At 43.0% G+C, this 19629-nt stretch overlaps 1 protein-coding gene across 9 annotated transcripts in view; it reads right to left on the bottom strand.

Moving 5' to 3' along the window:
- pnpla6 (patatin-like phospholipase domain containing 6) overlaps positions 1 to 19629 on the bottom strand; it is a 164993-nt gene that overhangs the window by 36621 nt on the left and 108743 nt on the right. For all 9 annotated transcript variants that reach the window (XM_052042014.1, XM_052042011.1, XM_052042017.1 and 6 more), the window contains 3 exons: positions 18660 to 18816; positions 17384 to 17500; positions 16682 to 16751 (listed from right to left, as the gene is read on the bottom strand). In XM_052042014.1, coding sequence (XP_051897974.1) covers positions 16682 to 16751; positions 17384 to 17500; positions 18660 to 18816 — 344 coding nt within the window. The remainder of the gene's footprint in view (positions 1 to 16681; positions 16752 to 17383; positions 17501 to 18659; positions 18817 to 19629) is intronic.

Below are 19629 nucleotides of genomic sequence, written 5' to 3'. Positions count from 1 at the left end.
TTTATATAGTGCCATGAACACAGCAAGAGTTTTCATAACAGTGATATCAATAAAAAAAACATTTTGACAATAAACCACAAAAACAGACTGGTTTTAAAAGAGAGAGATGGAGCGATGTCCAGAATTTCAGGAGGGGTGTCCAGAATTTCATGGTGCAGATATTTTAGTGGATACAAAGTCAAAACAGATTTTACAATGAAACCACACTGCTACGTATGACAAGTTGTAGACACAGGGAGGAGAAGAACTCATGCCCCAGCAGTTTTGTCCTGTTGTTTGTTAATTCTTTCAAATGTTACTTTGAAATATGAAGTGAAAGTCCTATGTTGATGTGGTGAGTCAGTCTGCCTGCAGGAGGAAGGTGTGGTGTGGTTAAACCCACAGCATTCAGCTGTCCTAGTCTCCTGTCAGTTTCCTTCGCCTTTAACATATTCTCTTGGGCAATAATAGCCATTGCCTGTTTAATAGATATGAAGGAAAATAGTTTTATTTATAAGGGGAAATTTCAGTTTGTATGTAAAAACAATTCTTTCTTCCTTATGATCAGAATTTGCCCTCAGGGACTATCACACCTCATTAAAACCTTTGCTCAAAGATGCCCAGTTTAAGTCTCACCAAGACATGGCTCCAGATCTTACTGCAGCCTTGATCCAAACATATACCAGAGAGCCAAGTCCAGAGGTGAGGTGAGAATGTTTGCCGTTGATATCAAGGTGGCACTTGACCAAGTGTGGTGTTAAGGTGCTCTGGTAAAACTGATGTCAATGCTCGAAGGAAAACATTCCAATAGTTGGAGCTGTACTTGTACAAAGGAAGATGGTTGTGTTGTTGGAGGTCAACCTTTCCAGCCTCAGGACATTACTGCAAGAGTTCCTCACAGTAATGTCCGAGGCCCAACCTTCTGCTGTTTCATCAATCATGTTTTTTCCTTTACAAGATCAGAATTACACAATGTTTGATCTGTTTGCAACTCTGCAGCAGATGAAGTAGTCCATGCAGCAAAAGCTGGACAATATTCAGGCATGGGCTGATAAGTTGCAAATAATATTCACACCACAAAAATCTCCAAGTGATGACCATCTCCAACAAGAGTGCCAAACTATCTATCACTGACATTTAACGATGCTACTATCACCAAATCCCCATCATCAACATCCTGGCAGTTGGCACTGACCAGAAACCCAAGTGGACCACCACATAAATACTGAGGCTACAGGAGTAGGTCTGAGTCCGAGTATCCTGTCAGTGACTCAACTTGAAATCCCAAAGTCTTTCCACTATCCATAGGTCAGGAGTCTGTGATGGGATATTCACCATTTGCCTGAACGCACGGCGCTCGACACCATCTAGGACAAGGCAACGCACTTGGCTGGCATCTTATCCACCACCTGAAATACGTTTCTCCTCTACAGCGGTAAACGGTGGCTGAAGTGCGTACCGTCTACAAAATGCACTGCATTTACTTGCTTTGGCTAGTCTGAAAGCAGCTCTATTACCTGAACTTCCATCAGAAATGGATACTAAGATGGGCCATCTTTACTAAGATTGGTAAAGGTGGACCAAATGACCCCTTTCTGAACTATAAATATCTTTACACGGATCTGAAATTTCTTCTCTACTCTCTGTGGCTATATTTTTGCTAAAGAGATTACCTAGGAAAATACACAATGTTCGACTGCACACCTACAGTTGGAGCATCACTTCACTGTTTTTGCATTATGTTCCCAATATTCTCACGTTGAGTAAACTCCAGGCATTATCAATTTATCTTCTCACTTTTTATTCACTTGGATTGCTAAGTTTCTCTTTCCAAATACACACACCCATTCAGTTTCATTCTTCTCTCCTTGTGAAATTTCCTTTGATAAATATCCTGAGGTCTCTACAGTCCTCATCACCTACACGTGTTCCATCCCAATAGATTGTCTGTAAGCATTGATGGTGTCTCCTATTCTAACTCCAGATCATTTTTGTTTACAATGAGAAAATTGTGGTCCTAATATTCAATCCTTCAGCAATAACAGTCTGTAACCCTGCAGTCAGTACACCTCTGTACAACTGCATGGTTTTTGACCCCATTATCCATGCTGTGAACAGAGAAAGGGTCTAGGAAGGAAGGGGGAGAGAGCTGAGAGAGGGAAGGGGCCTGTCATTCCTCTGTGGGCTGTGTCCTGCTCTACTCCTCACAGCAGTACTCACCGGCCCCTAAAATTTAGCTCTTCTCCAACAGATAACCTGATGACCCTAAACCAACAGGAACTTTGCCTAGACTGCTCTAGAGTCCACCATAAGTAGCCCCTCTGTAGAGATGCTAGCTTCTCTAGAGAGCAGCAAGGCTGGTTTGAAGAAAATGACCAAGTAATGCAGGAGCTAATCAACCGCTAAGGTAAGGTATACTTGGATTGTAAACTCCACTATGGCTCAAGGTAAAAGAAATAGCTCTACAGGTTCCTGATGGTGCCTGGAATGTGCTGCCAAGGGTGGTGGTGGAAGCAGACATTGATAGTGGCTTTTAAGGGGCACTTAGACAGACACACGAAGATGAATATGGATCACGTGCAGGCTGATGGGATTAGTTAGTTTTGATGTCATAGTTGAAGTTGACATCATGGGCAGAAGGTCCTGTTCCTGTGCTGTACTGTTCGATATTCTATGGCTGGAGTCCAACAGAAAAGCCATGCAGGAAGGGTGCAGGAGGCTACATTTTTCATAATCATTCTTGTAATAGTGCTGCACCTCGTCTCCAACACATTCCCTGTGGCAGTGCAGCTAACCTGCAGGACGAATGGGAAAACGTTCAACATACATCTCCGCCACACTAGAACCAAAATCACTCCAACTGCAGACATCCAGCCGCATTTTCAAAGGCGATGCTCCATGTCACTGCCAACTTGACAGAGTAGGTATTACCCTTAGTATCTGCAAAACAAGGGTCTTCCGTCAACTGACTCTTGCTGTACAATGCAGACCTCTGACAATAAGGGTCCATGATGAGAGTCTGCGAAATGTGGACATCATCTTCTCTCTCTGGAGACACCTCTTAATGAAGGCAGATGTCTATGAAAATATTCACTGTCACCTTCAGCATGCTCAGAGCCTTTGGTTGATGAGCAAATGGGTGTCTGAAGATCCCAACTTCAAATCCAGCGCAAAGCTTACGGTCTACTAGGCAGTTGGGATCACTGCCCTCCTATATGCTTCTGTGATTTGGACTACATACAGCGGGCACTTGAAAGCACTGGAGAGATACCACCAATGCTGTCTCCGCAAAATCCTCAAATTGACTGGCAGGTTAAGCAGGGAAAAGTCAGTGTCCCCTCCCAGGCCAACATTCCCAGCATCAAACTCAATGGGCAGACCATGTCATCCACACCAGTTTCTTGAAGCAAACACTATTCCACACTGCAAGAGATCACCAGATAGGCAAAGGAAAGATTCAAGGATGTTCTCAAAGCCTCTTTGAAGAACTGTAACATTCCCAATGAAATGAGGGAAACACTAGCCCATCACTACTCAACATGGAGATGGAATGTTTGTTTGGCAGTGAGATTTCATGCACTGGGAGAACACAAGAGCCTGGTGTACATGGGAAAAGGACCATACCATCTCCTAAACTACACTTGACTGCCTTGAAAGAACCAAGAGACTACTCAAGAGACAAGATACTCCCTCTGACTCTGCTTGCTTTATCACGTCTTAATGTATTTTTGCACCTTCCTGCTCTTCCCCAATTTCTCATCCTCCTGCCACCACCCCTACCCCAGGAGGTGGTTTGTCACTGCCAATCACCAACTACTGAGCATTACTGGCAAGCTCTTCTTTGTTTCAGTGGAGTCTCTGTCTTCTATCCAGCATAACTTCAATATTTTTGCAGAATAGCACCAGGAAGTTATGATCTGTTTTCTACTTGGCTTGTAATGTAGGTTAAAAAACCCAGACGTGATGATTGCCTCTCAATAATTATCATGCTGTTACTTGCTCAGAGGTCCATGATATTCTTCAGGCTTATCCCTCACACAATGTGTGCTTGCCCCTTTGCTCTCCAAGTATTTCATCCATTGATGTTGGGTTAACTGATCTACAGTTACTTGCTTTATCCCCTTCTCACTGTTGGACGAGAGATGCCCCATCAGTAACCTGCCAATTTTCTTTTAAATGATTTCTACTCAGTCGGTTAAATGGCAATAAACTACTTGTCCTTGACCGTATGGTTAGATCTTTTGTCTCTGGGTATCACATTCACTCATGTTTTCTGAAAGCAGTCCCCACTTGACCTACATTACAAGAAAGGCAGAGAAATGACTAACTTCTGACGTGGCAGTTCTCGGCAAAACGCATGGGATGCTGCTGAACATTAGACTCAACCCACAGAAATAAACGTGAAGTTGCCAATAAAATTGGGTGGCATTACTGGATGATAAGCCACCTCCCCTGTGTGTAGGAGTGGGGGGAAGGAGAAAGGGTAAGGGCAAGCAGTCAGCATTAAATTGCATGAGAATGTTTAGAAACCCCTCTGCTGGTTCACTCACACACTTGAGAGCCACACTCCTGCTCCTTCTCTGAGCCTTTCACTGCTCTCCCCCATTCTCACAGCATTACAACCCTTCATACTCTGCTTTCCTTTGGTGGCCACCTCCCCCAGTTCCTACTCAGCCATTTCCCCTCTCCTCTGATGAAGCTTCTTTGAAGTTGCACCCTATCCAATAATTATCCCAAACCAACACTAACATTGACAAACTTATTTATACCATATGTATGCACAAGGTGGCCGCCATTTCCTTTTTAGTGCAACAGTGATTGAAGATTTTGGCTGTATGCAACATAATGAGGTGGTGGTGGAGGTCAGGAAAGGCGCCCTTATAAATGCAAGTTCAATCTTTTTAGATAGATGCAATTCTTTAACAAGCAGCTTTCCAGGTAATATTTCAACATTAATGTTTAAGATTGCAAATAGTTATGGAAAGAACTTTATGTTCGCAGCAATGAGACAGATCTACAACCTTTGATTAGTTTCATGTGTGATAGTAAAAAATAATCATTACTGGCTCTGGATCTCCAGATTAAATGCTTCACAAAGACCTGTCCAACTCCTTCCTGTCTATACAGTGCAGAGTGCTCACATTCATTTCCTGCCATAAATTAACCAAGCCAGAAGAACTGGCTTTTATAAATTTCAACTTCCAACAGCGTCTTTGACCTGAAACGTCAATCTGTTTTTCTCTCCACAGATGCTGTCTGACCCGCATTTTCCAGCATTTTCTCTTTTTATTTCAGATTTCTAGCATCTGCTATTTTCTGATAGTTTCAATGTATGCCACAGACTGCAGAGTTATGTACACTGACTGCACTTCACATCTACTGACTGCATATACTTAGAAGCAACGTTCAAATACAGTGTTCCAGGACTTTGACCAGTGACAGTGAAGGAAAAGGGATATATTTCCAAGTCAGAATGGTGTTGGCCTGGAGGGTAACCTCATGGCGATGGTGTTGCCATGCTTTTGCCGCTCTTGTCCTTCTAGCTGGTAGAAGCTGTGGGTTTGGAAGGTGCTGTCTAAGGACACGGTGAGTTGCTGCAGTGCATCCTGTAGAGGGTACAAACTGTTGCTACTGTGAGTCGGTAATGGAGTGAGTGAATGGTAGTGCATGAGTGCCTATCAAGCAGACTACTCTGTCCTGTATGGTATCAAGCTTGAGTATTGTTGAAGCTGCACATATCCAGGCAAGTGGAGAGTGTTCCTGACTTGTGCCTTGTAGATTATGGGCATGCTTAGGAGTTGAGTTAATCACCTCAAGATACCTACCCTTTGACCTACTCTTGTTATCCACACTGTGCATATGGTTATTCCAGTTCAGTTTCTGGTCAATGGTAAGCCCCAGGATAGTGCTAGTAAGGGATTCAGTGATGGTATCAGGGGCATCTTCAGCTTACATTTTGAAATATTGCCAGATTTATTTTCCCTTCCAGGCAACAGTAGAAACTGTGCCATGAACATTCCTGCTATGTCCTTACCCAATCTGAATATCTTTCCCTTCCTAATCAATCCGTCATACCTGCTACATGAAATGCCAGTTTGGTTGTGGGGGACCTAGCTTTTTTTCCCCAAGTCTCTGCTCACCCATTTCAGGCATTGCCCTGGATAGCCAACTGAACCATGGGAGTCAATTTGCAATGGCTGCAAGAGACAATGGAATGGAGCTATCCTCTTGCTCCAATTACTTGGCCAACACACTGGTCTAATCTTTAGGGCTCCATGTCTGCTTGCTTCGCTGGCTGCAGGATCAGCTCCATCTCTGATAATTGGCATCAGCAGAAATTCTGCTAGAAACACAAAAGATCTCCCCATCTGCCCACCAGAATAGACCAACATTGTGTTAGGGTAGAAGCAGCAGGCAGAAGCCTTTCAAATTTTTAAAATTTTATTTACAGCGTGGTAACAGGCCGTTCCGGCCCAACGAATCCATGCCGCCCATATTAACCTACCCGTACGTCTTTGAAATGTGGGAAGAAACCAGAGCACCTGGAGGAAACCCATGCAGACACGGGGAGAACGTACAAACTCCTTATAGACAGCGACGGGAATCGAACCCCGATCGCTGGCGCTGTAATAGTGTCGCGTTAACCACTACGCTATCGTGCCGCCCAAGCCTTGTGGGGTGACATCATGGCTCTCCATCCCCCAGACCTCTGCAACGGTCAAAATGAATTTGAGTTCCATAACGATTTCTCTTATTCACATCACCATCACTCCAGGTAAGCAAAAGCCACCTCGTTGCTAACACAGACTGTGTCACTACATCTGCAGACCTATATTTTCCTGGCAGAGAAACTATAGATTTTGATTTTCAATTTGATATCATGTTCTGTTCAATTATAACTTATGATGATAATACATTTATATGCAGGTGGTTTGTTGAAGGATCAAGTCACTGAACACAAGCAAAAACTGATGACAAGGAACAGAGTTACAACAGATGGTCAAAGAAGTAGGTGCTGACGCTTCTGAATTGCTTTTTCAGACTGGGAAGTGAACACAGCTCCCCAAAAAATAAATCTTTGGAAAACTTCCAAGATTGGTGCAAGGTTTGGTAAAGGGGTTTCAACTTGGAACATTAACACCGTTTCTTTCCAATGGTGTCTGACCTGACCTGCTGGGTGTTTCCACCATTTTGCTTTTGTTTCAGATTTCCAGCATCTGCAACTTTGATTTTCATTTCTATACTAGACTGGTGAATGTAGGACACTTGGGTTATGTCATAATTCCTGCATGTTTAAAAGCAGTTGATGGAATGAAAAATAACATTGATCTCTGACTATAAGAATGCAATCAACTCCTTAATCAACCTACAACCTACCAGGCAATGCTACAGGAATCCTAACACTGACCTCTCAGACTGATGGGCATGCTTTGTAAGAGTAAGAAACTAGGTACCTTTCTTTGGCAGGTTGTTATTAATAGCACTGGACCTGCATGGCAAAGGTTGCATCATGTGAATCAGGATTGCTGTTCTTTGGGATTTATTAATGAACAGGATGAAGGCAGTTGGTAAACTTGTTCAAAATTCACAGACAATACAGATAAAGTGTTAGGACCTTACATGTGAGAAACAGATCATAAGCAGATATGGTTGTGACTGAGATGCCTGACAGATGCTATTAAGGTGATTCACTAGAAACACTGAGACAGGGATAATTTTGAGGGCTACCAGGTTGATATCAGATACAGAGCCACTTATTTATCACAATTGGTATTGAATATTGGAGCTTAATTTCTCTGGAAAATCATCAACTATCATAGATTTACAGTGTATCTAATAAAATGGATGTTTTGTTTGAGGTCACAAGATCATAAGACAAAGGAGCAGAAGTAGGCCATTCGACCCATCAAGTCTGCTCCATGAGCTAAACTCATACTATTCCTATCTAGCCCCAATTTCTGGCCTTATCCCCATATCCCTTGATACCTTAAATAATTAGATACCTATCTATCTCCCCTTTAAATGCCTCCAATGATCGGGCCTCCACAGCTGTACATGGCAAGGTTAGAGGATGATGGGCTAAGTAGATAAGGTATAGCTTTTACTTTGACAAAGCGTAATTAATCTGGAACTACTTTGTCTTCAAAGGCTGGGGACAAATTTTCTAAATTTTTGTTTCCAACCTCCAAAGAAATGTTAACCTCTGGCATTCTGGCTCCAGTGTGACGTTAGAGAAAGCCTATGATGTACTTGGCTAACTTGAGGCTTATTTCCTGCCTGCAGTCACGTGGATGTAAGACACGACATAGAAAGACTGATGATGGCAAGCTACAAAGGAAACTGATTTAGCAAGGGCTCCACATACCACTAGATCATTCTGACATATTGCTTTTGTATATAAAGAGCAAGTTTGCACACTGCAAGCTCCCATAAAGTCAAGTGAATCACTCTGTGGCAAAGCTGGTGAAGGGATAAGCATTCTTGGAACATTTTTACTCATTGTAACTGGGCCCTGCAGTATTTTATTTCCACCCAAGAAGGAAGATTATAGCTTGGTTTAATGCCTTATCTACTTCTGATAACGCCTACACTGCCTCTGGCCCACACTACTCATAGACTTAGATTACACACACCAATCCCTGGTGTGGGGCTTGAACTGATTACCATTGGACTTGGGCAAGACTAGAATTAAGTTAACAAACTAAATAAATAAAACAGGGGAGTGGGAATAAGCAGCCTTTTCGTGTCCTCTGGATACTCCATACTTGCTGAAAAATAGTCCTTTCATATGGTTTCTTTCAAGGTTTTAGGCCAGTTTAACATTTTTTCCATTCATTTCTCAGGGTATGAGCAATGCTGGCAAGGCCAACAGTTATTGCCCTGCTTTGAACTGAGTGGCTTTTCGGTCATTTCAGAGAAAATTTGAAAGTTAAACACATTGATGTTAGTGTGTGTGCAGTGTCTGATGTGAAGGTCCACTCTGATCTCCCTGCAGACCCCACAGCAATAATGTCATTACCCTGCTAATTGGGAAGACAGTGAGCACTGAAAGGGCTTGCCTGGTGGCAGCCACAGTGGTAGCAGAGAAAGCTGTCACTATGGGGATGATGTGCTTCTGTCTGGGCACCTCTCATGGATTGAACTGACCCAAGTCATTCTCATGCCATGAGCAGCCACAGGCCACCATGAGGTGCATCCTGTTCCAGGGACTGGCGATCAAAGCACGCAGTTCACAAGTGATACAAAAAACCTGACTGCCTTCAGCAAAAGGGGCTCAGTGAATTACCTAACTTAACAGTAGCGACCAGAAGGGAGGCCGGGCAATGTGGTGTGCAGGGTGTTGAAGTGACATTGCAGACTATTTAATTGTAATCTCATTCCAGGCCCTGTGTGATGTGCTCCTGGTTCACAGATTGCTCCCTTAAATTCACAAACTTCACAGATTGCTCCCCGAAGCTCCAGTTTGTGCTGACAAGGAGGGAACTTGCACTGCAGGACTAACAGTAGACTATATCTGTGCTGAGGTGAATCACACCTAGAACACCCCAGCTGTACGGTTGGTAATCAACCCAGAAATGACCGCTTGTGCAATTTACACAAAAAGTGTGCAAGTATGCAAATGAGACAACGTTCTATTTAACGATACTGAAAAATGAGAGCTGACTAACCTCTGGTCATTTCAGTAATGTCCATGCCCATTACATTAGTGGTCAACCTGACATAAGTTATAACTATGAATGTGCAATACAACAGATCAGTCTGAAGTTATGTGGTTATGGTTAAGTTTGACTGTTCTAATATCATGACTGATGCAAGGCAAAACCAGCAGAAACGTCTTGCAGTGGAACAGATGTCTGTGAAATACACAGAGGATAAATTGGATGGATTATACTTAAATTCAACCCTGTAACAGGTGTTGTCTGCATTGGGGGATTCATTGCTCAGCATTTGAACCTTGAACAGTAAGTGGGTATTTACAATGCACATTTAATATGAATACAAAACAATTTTCATTACACTCAAACAGATGTGGGGTCAGGCTCAGATTTTCTTAAGATCTTGTGATAGTTTGTCACCACACAGAGTTTAGATCTTGACAGTGAGAAATTGCCCATTTATAATATTTAATTGAGATCCTATAGGATCTGCTATTCATTGCTGAGATTGAACACACAGTAGAGGGGGGATTGGTTTGCTTTCTCAAAATGGGAGAAACAGTTTGAAAGTATTCTGGTTGGAACAAGAACTGCAGAAACCAAGGGAAGACTATTAACTGCTTTGTCAATAGACCCCAAGTACAATTTAACTCTGAAACAACAAACATTCAGGAGGGTGTATTTTCAAACAGGACAAAAAATAAAACTCTTTTGCATTCTTGTCTAATACTCACCACTGCAGTTTTACAGAGCCTGTAAATGGCAGGTAAAGCTAAACATTTGATTCAATGCAAGGAAATGCAAGAACAGAAAAGGTCAAACAGAGAATTAAAAAAAGGAATGGGGAAGGAGGGAAGGAAGATAAAAGAATACAATGTTGGGTGAAAAGTTACCCTTCGATTAACTTTGGGTTAATAAATATAGTTATGAATTGGTGCTGATTTTGGCAGGATGTTATGCAGCAATGCCACCACAATGAGACAGGAAACCAAAGCTTTGGGAATGGTGAGAGGCAAAGACACAAACGAGCATTACACACACAGTACAACCTCCACTCTTAAGGGTAGAACAAGGAATTGTGGATTGCAATGTCCCAAGTACAGCTCAGCTTAGTATCAGTGACAGAATCAGATAGGAGTTTTAACAAAGTAGACCAGCAGGCTCACATCCTCCATTAAAATAAGGATTGTTAGAAAATCTCCCAGAAACTTCAAAAGAAAGTTAAAAAGCCAAGTGAGCAAACCCGATCTAAAGAGAACAGAATGGATTTTCTGTGCTGTTAAGGCTCCATCTGCTTCAGGTCAATAAATGGAAGTTAATGGAAAAAAAATCAATAAAGAGGAACACTGAGTAATATTCTTCTAACTTTCAAATCTTAACTATGAGGCAGCCTGCTAATAATAGATGGCTGTAAATTGCATTATTAAGGATTCTTTCAAGATTAAAAACCATTTTTAAAATTCATCAGTTTCTAGTCAAACTGTTTTACTATGACAGAATTACTTTTGCTGCAGCCTCCTAGTTCTGCTTTACCTTATGTCAGGTGGCCCCTCACATATGCTCATGCACAATGCACAGCAAGTCAATCAGGCTGTTTGGGAGATGCAAAGGTGATGTGGAAGGTACAAGTGCAACTGCAGCCCTTGCTGATCAATTTCAGATGCCACTGGATAGGGGGAATGGGGTGGAGCCACCTCTGACACAACTCTGTTGACATGAAACCTGCTACAAATGTGCTGCTGAAGTTCTGAATGAACAGTAATAATACCCTAATTCAGCAGGAAGTAACCTCCTATAATGAGCAATAAAGCCAATTAAAAAAGGAAAAGCTAACAGTCGGTGATTGGCCACATGATGTCCTAGTCTGGCAGTCATCTGGCACAGACTTCACAGATCCTGGAGATGGGAGTCAACTACCACAAACAAGTCTCTATGGGAATAATAGTCCAATGCTGGCACCAGTCAGGCCAGGAGTCATTGAAAGGGAAGACCATTTTGCTCACTTGATTCATCTTTGAACACAAACCAAGTTCCAGTCACATTGCCCAATTGATTCTGATTTACTAGGTTTTTGTTTTGAAGGCCAGTTAGGGATAAAAATAAAGTATTATTTTTGGAAAAGGAAAAAAGACAAATTAATAAAATTGTGAAAAACCCGAGTGTTCCACTTTAATGATAACTTAATGATCATGCAAGGCTCTTATTAACACAATCAGTAATCCTGGTAATGCTGTTACTGTTACTCATATGCTGCCCACTCTCAAAGCAGAGATGCACTGTTAGACACACTGAATAAATATGTACTTCTGGAAGTACTTCTACTAATCTGGCCACCATTTGTGTGTGTCTGCACACTGCGATTGTTCAGAGCAGACTGCATTTATCTTACAGTGGAAACACAGGGATATAGGGAGGAGGAGCTTAAGACAATCGCTTGATAAAACTACCAGGTAAATTAATGGGGATAAAGTCAGGCAAATCTTCTGGACCTGCTGGTCTCCATCATAGGATCTTAAAAGGCAGCTGCAGAGAGAGTGGATTCGTTGTTCTTGATTTTCCAAAATTCCCTGGATTCTGGAGAGGTCCCAGAGGATTGGAAGACAGCAAATGTAATGCCACTTTGAGAAAGTAGGGAGAAGGCAGAAAACCATAGGCTAGTTACTCTAACATTTGTCATTAGGAAAATCCATTATTGAAGGACAAGATGATCAAGCAGAGTCAACATGGTCTCCTGAAAGGATTAGGAAGAGTGTTTGGTCAATTTGCTGGAGTACTTTGCGGATGTAACAGACAAGGTGGATACAGAGGAACATTAGATGCGGTGTATTTGGATTTCCAAAAGGCATTCGATAAGGCACCACGTAAAAGCTTACTGCACAAGAGCGCCCATGTTGGGAGTGATATATTGGCTTGGATAGGGGAGTGGCAAACTAACTGAAAACAGATTTGGAATAAGGAGATCATTTTCAGATTGGCAGGCAGCAACTTAGTGGGGCGTTGCTGGGGCCTCAACGGTTTACAACCTATATTGATGCCTTGGATGAAGAGACCAAGTCTACTGTAGACAAGTTTGTTGATGCTACAAAGTCAGGTGGGTTAGCAAGCTGTGAGGAGGACACAAAGAACCTGCAAAGACACATAGATGAAGTGAGTGTGCAAGAAGTTGGGAGTATAATGCTGGAAAATTCAAGGTTATCCACTTTAGAGGAAAGAATGGAAAAACAAAATTCTTATTCAGATGGGGTGAGACTATAACATGTTGCAGAACAGAGAGATCTGGGGGAGCCCCAGAATATGAAACAAAGGGATGGCATGCAGGTACTGCAAGTAGTTAGGAAGACTAGTAGAATAGTAGCCTTAATCTCAAGGGATATGGAATATACATGTAGGAAAGACTTGATACAACTTAACCGTCTACTGGCAAGACCACAGCAGGTCTCCATATTAAAAGGAAGGTTGTATTTGTGTAGAGGGTAGCACAGAAAGCTTCACTGGACTGATTCCAGAGATGAAGGGGTTGACGTATGAAGAACAGCTGAGCAGGTTGAATCTGCGTTCACTGAAGTTTAGATGGATGAGAGGTAATGCTGGAGACACAAGAGACTGCAGATGCTGGAATCTGGAGCAAAAAAAAAACTGCTGGAGGAACCCAGCGGGTTGAGCAGCATCTGTGGGGAGAGAGGAACTGCCGCTGTTTCCAGGTTGAGGGTCTGCATCAGGACAGAGTGGGAAGATAGCTGGTATTGGGGGGGGGGGGTGGAAAGAGGTGGTGATACAGAGGTCACTAGGTGATAGGTGGATTAAGGAGGGGTGAAGGATGATGGGCAGAAGAAGCCAGGTGGGTGGGTGGATTTGGGAGACACAGGCAGGTGAGTGATAGGTGGAGGTAGACAAGGAGAAGAAGCAGAGGGAGCTGGTGGGGGGGGGGGGGGGGGAGGGAAGATCTAGAAAGAGGGTGAAGGTGAGGCTGGAGGGTGGGCAATGAGTGGGAACACAAAGGCTACCAGTGCTGGCATCTGATAAGTAAGGAAGGTGATAATGGCAATAATTCAAGGGAGAGATGAAGAGAAGATGGAACCAAATGGAGGAGGGGAGCCAGTGGGTGGATGGAATCAGGAGAGGGAGGTGGCAAGAATGTGTGGGGGGGGGGGGGGGGGGGATGGTGGGGATAGGGAAAAAGGAACAAAAATGGGAAGGACAGAGGGATACCTGACATTGGAAAATTCAATATTCATATCACTGGGTTGCAGACGACCCAGGTGGAAAACGAGGTTACCTTATTGATAGACGAGAACCGAGGGGGTTGGTCCACGTGGACAATGGGAGGATATGTAGAATGAGGGGGCATAGTCTCAGAGTGGGTGCTTGCCCGTTTAATTTGGGGATGAGAAGGAATTCCTTCCCTCAGAGGGTGGTGAATCTCTGGAATTCTCCACTGAGTGGTGTGGGGGTGGTATCACTGAATATATCCAACATGGAAACTGACAGACACTTAAACCATGAGGGAGTTGGGATGCATTGTGAGAGAGTGGGAAACTAGTGCTGAGGTGATTGGATCAGCCGCGATCTTACCAACCGACAGAGCAGCTCGAGGGGCTGAGTGGCTTCTCTTGCTTCTTATATTCTTAATGTGATTCTGCCCTGTGCTGCTGGTCTGGATTTCTACCTATGCGTACTGCTGCCCTGTGCTGCTGACTGCTTAGTGACCACTTATTGCTTCTTGTACATGTTGTGACACTTGTAACGCTTACGGTGCATCAGTATTCACTGGCATTCTTCATTGCTGCCCTGCATTACTGCTTTATGCACATCTGCCTGTACCTACTGTACATCAGTGGATGTGATGACTATACAAAGCTTCACCACAATTATGGTTGGAATTTTTCTTTTACCTGTGAGCACTTTGATTTCCAAAGTCTAATTTTCACCAGTTAAACCCTCACCTTCGGGCTGCTTTTAAAATCCACATGAGTAAAACAGCATTAGCAGGATCACATGTACAGGTTCTTGCCACAGATGCAAAATCACATTCCTGAAAGGTGGATTTAGTAAGTTAAAGCTTAAAGGATCAAATGCTTGCACCATTCAAAAAGGCGATCTCCTACATCAAAAGCAAACACTGATGTAGTGAAAATCCCTTTCCTGACTACTGTGCCTCTGCCATGCCAAGATGCATTACCCGATGAGCAGTTGAGGTGATTGCAGTGCAATCAGGGAATTCCCATACATAGAATTCAAGCAGAAATATAATACAATTGCTGAAATATTCCTCTATCTAACCCCATAACTAGTACAACTGCGCCCTTTGCTTGATGTAATAACTGGTTTGCACAATAAGTTTGGAAATTCCTATAAAATGTTGGATTGGAGCAGATGAAGAATCCACTTGAGGAGGAACAAATGCAGAAACTTTTCATTAAACATCCCATTTACATTGAAATTCCAACCTGCAAATCTTACAGGCAATGGGCATCTGAGACACTGAGTTAAGATTTAAAATCTACTCTGTATTTTCCTTTGGTGCTTCCTCTCTTTTTCTTAAACGAGGCAGCCACTTATTTAAAAACTGAAGCATTACAAAAAGCTTGCTTCTCTCACATTATCAAAGTGGAATTATGCTCAACATGCCATGGAGGTCTTTGCACCCCATCAGGTGACAGTCCAGCTACTGTTTCAGAAGTTTACAGCAAGTTACCAACATGGGGAGCACGAGCAGCAATATCAGTGAAGCATCAATTCACTGCTGCTTCATCGCTGTGATTCAGTTTTCTGGAACTCTCCACAAAGTGTTGTGGGAGCACGATTATGAAAAATAGGGCTTGAAAAACCTGAACGTTTCAGGGCAAAAATGGGCTGGCAGTAAATGCCTGCTGACTGGGGTCACACACACATTCTCAGAGAACGAGACAACAGAGTACAGGCGACCCCAGTGTTAAAGCCGTCCTGGTTATGGAAATAACTACCCAAAAATTTGAGATATGGAAAAAAATGTTGCACTTACAGAAATTAAGTAGGAATAAATAAAAGTCTGTTCACATGTCCTCGGACTAGAGGGTGGCAGAGGAGGGACCCGGCTGTGACTGCCAACCCAATCGATGCAGTGACATCATATCCAAATCTTACTGCCGCACAGTATTAAGTGACTAACGATAAAAATTGACAAAATTTGTTTCTTTTGCAAGAGCCATATCCATCCTGAGTCCAACGTTGGACTCAGCTGTTAAGTAATGGCAGTGGGTCACTTTGTGTTTGCCAATAAAATGGCTTAACATGAGAGAAACACATCTCTGCTTATAACATGGGACTCAATGGGAAATGGAGGTTCACATTAGAAAAAAGGTTGTGATTTGGACGGTTTTCTAGGAACGCAACCCCTTCGTAACAGGGGCGGGGGGGGGGTGGTGGTGGAGGGGTCCTCTGTAACACAGACAACAGTTCCTAGCCTGTAGTTCCACATCTTTTAAACAAATCCTGGGAATGAGTCAATTTAGCACTGAAAACAAAAACAAAAACACATTCGGAGATCATCACTTTCAATTAGAAGGGACTGAAAGCCACAAAAGTCTGCACCAGGTTTCTTACCCTTAGGTGAACCAGTTGGATTTTTGTGTAATTTGGCACCTTCATGAACATGCTAATGATTTTGCTTTACCACGTCTGGATTTTCATGAACTAAAGCTCTCACCCACTGACATGGGTTCCAGGATGTACTCATCGCATTTCATCATGTGAAAGGAACCAAGCTGGGTACCCCTAGCAGCTCCTAGATACCGATCCACAGAAACTGACTCAACTTTAGCTCAGTAAAATCTTTAGAGACTTCCAAAGCGCACAATAACCATGCAAGGGGATTTCTCCCTCTGCGCTGATGAGACCTTTCTTCAATCCTCTTAATCATTCAACTTAGAGGGGAAAATTGACTCTAAGCTGGACGGACATTTAAATGGCCATGAGCATCTTGCTGGCAGGAGGCAGGGTACTCATGGATGGGACGCAAAGCTGTTACACACAGAACCAGAGAACACAGCAAACGTGAACATTCTTACCATCCTTGTGCACCCTCATTGCAGATGCAGTAATATCAGTTGTCACGTTGAAGTATGGGATCCACAGGTCCTGAGGAGCCAAGGAGGGAAGGCAGAGGGGGAAAATGGTCAATTAAAAACTTCCTAGTAGCAAACACTGCCCACTATATGAGCTCCAGTCATGCAGTGAACTTCCACGATTCCAAGTACAAATCAGACTATTGAAAACAACTGCTAGACCAAATTCTAGCAGAAATGTGCTAAACCTGACACTCTAATTGCAGAAACATCAAATTTACACTTCAAGAGAGAACAGAAGACCCAATGGATCGATATCTTCTTAAATGAAGCAATCAGGTGCCCAGTGTGAGCACTAGAATGTTACATAGCACTTATACCACACAGCCAACTTAATTACATTGCTGTGCTACTGCTGATCTTAATCTACAGTTCAATGGTGTGACCAAACTAGCAGTATGGAGCTTTCAGGATTGAAAGATTAGATCTAATGTGAACATTAGGCAGACAGGCTTCCAAAAGTCAAGGTGAAATATCAGTGGAACCACCAGGGCAGTTGACCTACACTCGAGTTCACTTGGAGCTGTCTTACCTTAACGCTGGTCATTGGAATCGTTAACAAACCATCTAAGAGCTAAGTGCATGCATTGTGCTTTATCATACACACCATATTCAAGAGGGACCCAACTGTAGTTTAAAGCTTACCTCAATTTGTTTGTCCTCAAAGACATCAGCAATGCTTGTGTTGAAGGCAGAGCCCGAGAGCATTGATGTGATCGGATAGGTCAGGTCTAATACTGTTTTAAAGACAGAATTCATGGCCTGTAAAAAGGACAGGAAAGGGTGAAAGTTCTCAGCCGGAGCCAAAGAAACCCTTAGTTAATCCCTTCCTCACACAGTACTCCAGAACATATTTGTTGTAACTTCCAGTCTTGCACAGAGCCACAAGGCTCAGTAGTTCTCAGCTCCAGTATTCACTATGACAATAAAACATCCAAAGCTCATCAGCCTTTCGCAGGATGTCTCCAATCAATTAGTGCAGACAGTTGGTGAGAACAAAACTCAAGCTTTCTTTGGGGGTTTAACAGGCATGCAACCATAAATCTACACAAGTGTAGGGTAATACATTTTGGGTCGTCTAATACCGGCCGGACATATACAGTAAACGGCAGGGACCTAAGAAGCATTGATGTACAGAGGGACCTAGAGTGCAAGTTCATAGCTCCCTGAAAATGGCAACACAGGCGGAGAGGGTAGTGAAGGCAGCATTTAGCTTGTTTGCCTTCCAGAAGGGGTATAAGAGCAACTGTACAAGACATCGGTTAGGCCACAGTTGGAATATTGTGTATAGTCCTGGTCATCACACAATAGAAGGGATGTAGCCACACTAGAAAGAGTGCAGAAGAGATTCACCAGGATGTTGCCTGGAGCAGAGGGCATTTGTTACAAGGGGATTGGATAGGCTGGGATTGTTCTCACTGGAGCACAGGATTACCTTTAAATATGTTTATAAAATTATGAGAGGCATAGATAGGGTAGATAATCAGAGTATTTTTCCAAGAGTAAGGGAATCTAAAACACAAACACTGAGATGAGAGTCCCTGGCTGGGGAGCACTGCAGTTCACTCCACCACTCAGTCTGAGCAACTGCCCTGGTAGAATTAATCCATCAGGGAATTATGCAGATCACAGTGCAGTGAGGTGATACCAGTGTCCTGACTGTAGATAGTCCTACACAGCTGAGGGTTAGTAGCAGACTTGCGGGCAGTGCCAGAACTACTGGGTAATTGACTACTTTAACAGGTGCTATTTATGGAAGATAGTTGGTGGGAATAAAATATGCCATGTTCCTTGCCTTACAACCCATAAACAGTCCTTCACTGCTTGTAAAGTTGGAAAAATACCAAATGAGCATGTTCCTTCATTTATTTCTATACTTGAGGATAAATGGAAAGAAGTTTCATAGCTTTAAAGCACTCACAGTTGCCCACTCCCTTGCTCTCTGTTTGGTCCTCACTGCACTCCGCTCTTCTGCGTACAACGCCCCGATAAATGACCCAATGGAGGTTCCACCGATGATATCGACTGGGATTCCAATCTCCTCCATAGCCTTCATTACTCCCACATGTGAGCATCCCCTGTGTGTATGGGGGAGGTGGCAGGGCAGTGGTGAAAGAGGTGGAGGTGGAGGGGGTGGGGGTGGCAGTGATGAAAGAGCGAGAGAGGGGCAGGGGAGGGTTGAGGAGAGATGAGAGGAAGGACAAAAGGAGGGCAGAAGGCAGAGCAGTGTGTGAAGAGACAGGGAGGGCAGATGATGAGAGCATGGAAAGAGATGGAAGGATAAATCAGGAAAGGGGAGGGAGAGGACAGACAGAGGGAGTGGGGAGAGATGGAAGGGGGTGGGGAGACGCAGAGAAAGAAAAGGTGGCCAATCAATGATATAGAAAGGGGTGACCAACTTGATAAAACCCTTTTCACATAATGTAGTAAGGTGAAAAAATTTTCTTTAAATAAATGTTTATAATTTTTAGTAATTGACACTCCCAGATAGGCAAAATGATTTCTTACAATTTTAAAAGGAATGTTAATATCAAATGGTACCAGGTTATTCAGAGGAAAAAGTTCACTCTTGTGCAAGTTCAATTCGTATCTTGAAAAATGACTGAAGCGAGAGAGTAAAGAAAGCATAGGAGATAACAAGGCTTCAACATTAGATATAAAAAGTAATAAGTCATCAGCACATAATGAAACTTTATGGTTAATACCTCTTCTGGAGATACCAATGATATCTCTAGATTCTCAGAGAGAAATAGCCAACGGTTCTAAGGCCAAATCAAAGAGCAAAGGGCTCAAAAGGACAGCCCTGTCTGGTTCCACGTAGAAGTTTAAAAGATTTAGAATTTTGAAAATTAGTAAGAACTCGAGCAGAAGGGGATAAATAAAGTAATTTA

The sequence above is a fragment of the Pristis pectinata genome, chromosome 31, assembly GCF_009764475.1.
Source record: "Pristis pectinata isolate sPriPec2 chromosome 31, sPriPec2.1.pri, whole genome shotgun sequence".
In the NCBI taxonomy this organism is placed as follows: Eukaryota; Metazoa; Chordata; class Chondrichthyes; order Rhinopristiformes; family Pristidae; genus Pristis; species Pristis pectinata.
The sequence above is the reverse complement of the archived record's forward strand: the minus strand, read 5'-3'. Positions and strand labels throughout refer to the sequence as shown.